Source organism: Cannabis sativa, chromosome X (genome assembly GCF_029168945.1).
Source record: "Cannabis sativa cultivar Pink pepper isolate KNU-18-1 chromosome X, ASM2916894v1, whole genome shotgun sequence".
Classification (NCBI taxonomy): Eukaryota; Viridiplantae; Streptophyta; class Magnoliopsida; order Rosales; family Cannabaceae; genus Cannabis; species Cannabis sativa.
This window is the reverse complement of record NC_083610.1, coordinates 81952977-81960505: the sequence shown is the minus strand read 5'-3', so window position 1 is coordinate 81960505 and position 7529 is coordinate 81952977. Positions and strand designations below refer to the sequence as shown.

Here is a 7529-nt window from a genome sequence, read left to right as displayed (position 1 = left end):
AATCTAAACATGTTTTAGTGGGGCTGGAGTGTCCATTTTGTAATAATGCAGCAGAGACAATTGAGCATGTGCTCTTGTTCTGCAATTTCAGCATTTCTTGTTGGATTCGGTCTGGGTGGGGAAGCGCACCAGCTCAACACGTCAGTTTTGTGGACTGGTTTAATGCTCTAATCAGTCGGCAAACACCAGAAATCATTGAAGAGGGAGTAATGATGTGTTGGTCTATTTGGAAGTCCCGCAACGATGTCGTTTGGAACCAAAAAAATTGTTCTGCAGCTGATGTAGTATGTACCGCGAAGTTAATTCTTGCTCAATGGAAGTACGCTCAATCAAGGAAGTTTGATCCCCTTCATGTGCCGGCTGGTACTTTTGAAGGAAGCGAGCGTTGGTCGAAACCGGATGCAAATATGACTAAGATTAACGTCGACGGGCCGTGTTTCTTCGAAAATGCTTATGGTTCAGGGATGGTTGTTCGTGATGATGGTGGACGGTTTATTGAGGCTACTGCTAGCTTCGTGATTGGGGGTACTCAACCGGAATTGGCCGAGATTATGGGAATCAAGGAAGCACTAAGTTGGGTCAAGAGGAAAGGTATTCAAAATGTTGTCATTGAATCGGATAGCCTACTTTCGATCCAAGCGTTGGAAAGTTCTATTCGAATGCCTTCGGTGTTTGGTTTAATGGTTGTTGAGTGTCAAACTCTTTTACTTTCTCTTGTCAATGTTAAAATTTGTTTCGTTAAGCGATCGCTATGAGTTGCACATTGTATTGCCCGCAACTCTTGTTTTTGGTCAGGTTGTAATTTTGTAGAAGGGACAGCGCCTGCTGCTCTTCAAACTCTTATTCTTGCCGATTCGGCAGTTTAATGGATTGAAGCTTTTCAAAAAAAAAAAAAAAAAAAAAAAGCGAGGTCAATAAAATAGTTTGGAGCTATTTTTTCATAATAAGAATTATTACCTGAATTAATTCTACATGTATCTTATTATTTATTTTAAATTAATTTGAAATGTTATAGAGAAAAAATGATAATTTTTATTAATAGGTAAATTAGAAAATAGACCATTATTTCTTTCATAAAAAAAAAAGAAAATAGTCCATTATTATTTAGAAAATCACTCCATATATTATTGGGTTGTTTTGTTGGTTGTGATTTTTTTTTTTGACGTGGTGAACAGAGTCACACATGATTAACAATGCATCAAATTACAATCGGCGGTGGAACCTCCTCGAACCAAGATAGCTCATTGTTTAACTGAAAGGTATGTTTTGCCAAATTATGAGCTGCAAAAATCTAATCGCGAGCTACATGAGACAAAACTACCCTCAGAAATATAGACAATAAAGATATAACATCTTTAAATAGAGTCTCATCAAATTGAAAGAATACCTTCCCATTAATAATAGTTGTCGCCAAATTTAAAAAAATATTGCAACACCAAACTAAAAAATAAAATTATATTAGAATGACAATCTTCAAAATAAAAAATTAGGTTATGATTTGAATTGTTATATTGATTATGGTTTAAATTAGGTTGCCATTTATGTTATTGGTGATTTGTAGAGTATATTTTAAAAAAATGTATAAATAAAAAAACCAATATTATTTAATTTATTTTTTTCAAAAAAATTAAGAAAGGGAACAATGGTAGCTACTTTTGGGTTTGGGATATAAAAAAGGTCTGTAAACCCAACCCAGTGAAGCACCAGAGATTTTGCAGATCAATTCGTCTCTGAGTAACGCCGGAGATGGATCGGCAAGCACACGATTACGCCGCCGCCTCTGCCATGGCTTATGCCCAGCAGCAGCGTGGGGTAAATCCACAGCAGCAACAGCAAGGGTTTGGATACCCTCCTCCTCCTCAGCAGCAGCAGCAACAACAACAGCAGCAGTTCCCTCCTTTCATTCCCCCGCACCCGTCGATGCAGCAATTCCCTTACCAAGTCCATCCCCACCTTCATCATCTCCAACAGCAGCCCCCGTCCGCTTATCCCTCCCTCATGGGCCCTCCGCTTGTGCCTCCGCCTTTCCACGCTTCTTACGATGCCGGGGCGGGTGCACCGCCTCCACCATTACCAGCTGCTCCTCCTTCGGACCCAGAGCTTCATAAGCGAATCGATAAATTGGCTGAGTATGCTGCGAAGAATGGGCCTGAATTTGAAGCCATGATACGGGAAAAGCAGCAAGATAATCCTGATTACGGTTTCCTGTTTGGTGGGGATGGCCATGGTTACTACCGTTATAAGCTTTGGCTATGTACAAGAGGCGCAGGTGGTGGGTCATTCAATCCGCCGTTTCCTCCTTCGTCTATACATATGATGCGTCCTCCTCCGAATCCCATGTTGAGCCCGTCTCACTTGAGTGCACCTCCTCCAATAATGGGTGGTCCCCAAATGCATCAACCACCGTATTTCTATGAGCATCAACATCCTCAGCCTTTTGGCTCTTACGGTAGACCAGACTATGATCAGTCTTCCAAGTCTTTTAAAGGGCTTTCGGGTCCGCTACCCTCCGATGTTGCGGTGGAGTTAAGTAATGTGCTTATTACTCTTAATGGCACCAAAGAGTCTATCAAAGGTGCCAAGTTTTGGTTCATGCAGAGGTCTATATTTGCACCGGCTTTGGCTGAGGCACTTAGAGACAGAGTATTCTCTGTGGACGATTCCGAAAGGCAACTCCATATAATTTACCTTGCTAATGACATTCTTTTCGAAAGGTACACTCTTTAAATCACTCTTCTTCTAATACTATTCCGATGTTATTCAACTGGGCAAAACTTATAAATCTGAATGCTACTATGTGGTTGTTCCTTGAAACTTTGTTTGTCATTATTATGTTAATTTGTCTATGTCTCTTTATTCCTTTTGCTGATACAGTCATCTGTTTTTCATTTTTTAGCACTTAATTGGGTGAATTCTTTGAGATTGAAAATAGTTTTGCTAGTTAATACGTACTTGTTTCTCTTGCATTATACTATATACCATCTCTTCAAAGTGTGCTACTACAAGACACTAAAAAATTGTTACTAGTTGATTCAAGAATAGATAGTTTGAGCTTTGGTGTGTTGATAGGAGCAGAGTAGTATCAAGGATATTATGGTCAAGGGACCAACTAACAATGACAAAACGGGGCTTTACTGCTAGTACTCAAGCTCAACTTTCTAGAGCTAGTACAGTTTGATTCCCTTTTTTCCCCATTTCAGATGCCCCATTATTTTCCTCATTCATTTGCAGTTAGCTTGCTTCTAACCTAAAATTTATTTTTATAACCTCTGAAGAGAAACCTACATGATTTTCTGATTTTTAGTTTTTGGGGAAGGGGGTTAGGGTTAGTTTAGAAGAACTCTCTCTCTGGAAGTATTTTTTAGACCATTGGAAAGTCTTAGCCTAAGTTGTAAGTAGAAATTCATATGCATTATAAAGCTATCTGCAATGCCGCACTATATTTCTCTAAGGTATTTGAATTTGTGTAGTGTGCTACAGTTGTTTCGCTTAGATGTGCAAACCCGTCTTAATCTTTTACTTTTATTATCCACGCCACCCATCAACTGATTAATACTTGTTTCCGTCAACCCTGCTGTATGTATTCTTTGATGTTTAGACTTACAGTACCAATTCTTCTGTTGATCAATGCAGCTGTTTTCAAATTGATATTCAATTTAAACATGTTAGTTAGTGTAATGAAAAATGTGGGTAAAAGAAATTATATATTGGTGGTGTTCTTGTTTTGTATAAAATAACTAGCCTTATTTGCTGTAGGATGAACCTCATTGGAAATGGACTTGATGATTGTTTGTCTACTAGTTGATTTTAATTTTTCTCATGGCACTTTTCTCTCCTGCTTAGTTGTTATGTCTATGATATATTTTAATAATTGGTGATAGATTAACTGAAGGTTCATTTCTTGGTTGTGTTTGCATTCTTTGATGCTCAATTATTCTTAGTACTAGTGTGATCTTTACAAGACATTTTTTCTTTTAAATTAACAGTGTGCACCGAAGAACTGGTGATGAACTTGATAATGAGGCACTTGCATTCAAGCCTGTCTTAGGTCCCATGCTTGCAAGGATCTTCCATAATCCTCAAATTCAAGAGGAAAACCAGTCAAAGTTACAACAGCTTTTACAGTTATGGGCGTCCAATAACATTTATGATCCAGATACTATTAATGCCTTACGAAATGAGATGATTGGTGGAGAGTCGGCCAATTCTTTTGCTGGATCCTCAAGTGCTGCAGATTTAGCTTCTGGTAGGCTACTGATTGTTCTTTTGCTAGTGTTTGTGTGGAATTATGCATGTCCTTATTATATCAAGGTGCAAGTATTTGCATTATTCAGGCCGGTATTTGTCTGACTGCTCTGGATAGGGTTACTGTGGGTTTGGGTTTTTCTATAGCATAATGTGTTATCATATTTTTTTCGAGGCTTTTTTAGAATCGTAACATCTAGTTATTAAATGCTGATTAGTCTCTTACTTCTGATACAGGATTACCACAGCAGATGGCAAATCATAACTTGTCTCAATGGCAGCCTGAACGGCCAGGTTCCGTTACTGGTTTAGGAGACCAAGAGCACGATAAACATGCAGCCCCTGGTCAAAACATGCCATCATTGGTTGCATCCCAGCAATTTCTTCCAAATTCAGTCCCTCCTGGTGCTTTTGCAGGCTCCATCCCCATACCAACCTCTATTCAAGCAGCAAGTCAACATGCTGCAGGCCCTTTATTGCCATGCCAAGCTGCTAACAGCGGTGAAAAGGTACCACCATATCCTTTGTTCCCGCCTGGTCTAATTCCAGGAATGGTCAGAAAGATGCAGATTGGCAGTGGAGTGCCTTACTCTTCGATGAGTCCTTTGGACATCCCAACTGTCATACCTCCATCCAGTATTACACAATCAGAAGTTCTTGAAAGAGTGTCCAAATTCTTTAAAGAGATTGGAGAAGTTAACCCTTCTGAAGGGCCCCTTAAATCTGATGCTGGTGATTTTGATGAGGAGTATGAGAGAGAGTACGAAAGAGAAGCTTCTTCACGGAAGGGAGGGGCTTGCATTCCCCCACCACCAAACCTGCAATTGGACCCTGAGACAGGGACATATGCTGATGGAAGTGTAGATCGTAAACCTGGATTTGGTAGCTCGGGAAGGTTAGGGCTCGGTGCTGCAGCTAATCCTAATGAAGTAAGTCAGTACGATGATGTTTATACTTCTTACAGGAAACAAAGAAGCACCAATTACCATTCATCCATGAGCGCTAGAACCGCGGCAAAGTAAAACCAGCTTTGAGTGGAGGGTGGTGGCACTGGCAGGTTTACTTATTTGATTGTAATTTTTTTTTATTGGGTACCTGGAATTCAGCTTGCTACGTACATGTGTAGGAATACATCAAGATTGGTTCCTTTGGGGTTGTAGTTGTACCCTTTTGGAGTTTTGATTTAGATTCATATTTTATTGACCCCAATTTAGATTCATGTATTGATTGGCATACAACATCAATAGTTTATAAACATGCGAAGTTTCTTTCACCATGGTTTAAACATTTTAGATTCTGCTTCATTCATTACCTACATTTTATTAGTTGTATTATTAATAAAAAAAAGTCGACATTTAATTATGGTTTCTGTCTTGCTCCATGAATTTGGATCATGGGTTTTTCTTGAAACCTGCAATTATGGTGAGGCAGATGCAGTTCATACACATTAAAAAGTTAAATTATACAATTTACATGCATATCTATCCAACATACCTCATTTAGTGATCGAACCAAAATAGTTATTTTTCTGTTACAAAATTTAATTAATGTTGGCATCTAACATCCAAGTCATAAAAAAAATGGAAAATGGGTAGGAAAGTAGGTGAATTAGTCAAATTTAGTGGTAAAAGAAACATAATTCCTTTTACCCTTCGTTTTCTTCTTTTGAGAACCACAATAACTACCTTGATATTATTACCAGGATTGCAAAAGTAGTTTTGATCTAAGAAAAAAAAAAATCGAATATCCAAGCCAAGATATTGATTACACTAATTTCCAATTGATCTAGAAAAAGTGGTGTAACGTGAAATAATATAAAGAAAAGATAAATGGGTAGTTGTTAAATTAATTATTTTTTAGGGTCACAATTACAAAAAGAAGTTGTTCTTTTATAGTAATTGTAAAGAAGAAAACCTAGAGATGAAGCTTTGCATAAATTTATCATCCTCCATTTCTTATGTTATGTAATGTGATAATAAGGAGGAATTAGGTGATAATTATTTGTGCATAGAAAAGAATAAAAGAGATACAGAAAAATTAAGGTTTCATTCAATTGCAAAGTAAAAAGTAAAAGAATACAACTAATAAAAAATTCTTATATAAACAACTAACATAAAAGAGTAAAAAAAAAAGACTAAATAACCCTAAATAACTATTTAACACATTCTCTCAAACTCATAATGATGCTGTAAGAAGCATCGAGAATTTGTCTAAAAGAAAACAAAAATGAGAAATCGTATACGACTTAGTAAAAAAGTCAGCAAGCTACAACGAAAAAGGAACAAAAGGCAAAGTAATAGTGCCCAACTTCAGATTGTGACGAGTAAAATAGCAATCAATCTCATATGCTTGGTGCGTTCATAAAAACCGAGTTATGGGCAATCTGAATTGCACTTTGATTGTCACAATACATAGGAGTAGGACAAGAGTGAGTAAAACCCATATCTGCAAGTCACCATCTCAACCAAACAATCTCTTTAGTAGTAGACGCTATGACACAATACTCAGCTTTCGTCGAAGATTTAGAAACAATGGACTACTTCTTGCTCTTCTAAGAAATAAGGAATCTTCAAAAAAGATACAGAAACCAGTGACAGATTTTTGATTTGTGGGATCATGACCATGATCTGCATTACAGTAAGCTCGCAACTCCAGAGAGGAGGTGGAAGACAGCAGTAGGCTCTGAAAGATGATACCCCGAAGATACCGTAGAATGCAAAGAACAACAGCCCAGTGAACAGTATTAGAAGAAGCAGCAAACTAACTAACAATATGAACAACATATACAATGTTTGGTGCATATGTTGGAGAATATTGAACATTCAACTCAGATAAACCAGATTACCAATAATGGTGCAATACAAAGTAGGATCCTCCAAAGGAGAGCCATCAGAAGGAGAATATTGAACATTCAACTCAGAGAGAGTGTTAACTACTCTAGTATTAGTAAGGCGAGCACGCTCAATAATGTCGGTAGCGTACTTTGACTGAGAAAGAAGATAACCTTTTAGAGAAAAGGCAACTTCAATACCCAGAAAATAGCACAAAGAACCCAAATCCTTCATCTCAAACTGAGAAGCTAATTCTGACTTTAACATTTTAATTTCCTGTAAATCAACCCCTGTAATAATCATATCATCAACATATAAGGAAAGCAGATTACGACTTGAAGATGTGCACTTGACAAATAATGTCGAATTATGATCACTTGAAACAAAATTAAGAGACAAAATAACATTAGAGAACTTTTGAAACCATGCTCGGGGAGCTTATTTAAGACCATA

General features: G+C 37.6%; 1 protein-coding gene across 1 annotated transcript; it reads left to right on the top strand.

Annotated features, from left to right (window-relative positions):
* The first annotated feature begins 1626 nt into the window (after positions 1–1626).
* LOC115700197 (uncharacterized) lies at positions 1627–5518 on the top strand. The gene is made up of 3 exons (XM_030627763.2): positions 1627–2714; positions 3987–4246; positions 4483–5518. Exons 1-3 carry the CDS (start codon positions 1747–1749, stop codon positions 5265–5267), a joined length of 2013 nt encoding a protein of 670 aa, XP_030483623.1. The 5' UTR covers positions 1627–1746; the 3' UTR covers positions 5268–5518.
* Positions 5519–7529: the final 2011 nt, after the last annotated feature.

Bases quoted from the DNA above. Each gene is read 5' to 3' on its own strand.
- LOC115700197 (XM_030627763.2), top strand. From the start codon at position 1,747: ATGGATCGGCAAGCACACGATTACGCCGCCGCCTCTGCCATGGCTTAT. The intron at 2,715-3,986 runs GTACACTCTTTA...TTAAATTAACAG, and splicing joins AATGACATTCTTTTCGAAAG to TGTGCACCGAAGAACTGGTG. The intron at 4,247-4,482 runs GTAGGCTACTGA...CTTCTGATACAG, and splicing joins TGCTGCAGATTTAGCTTCTG to GATTACCACAGCAGATGGCA.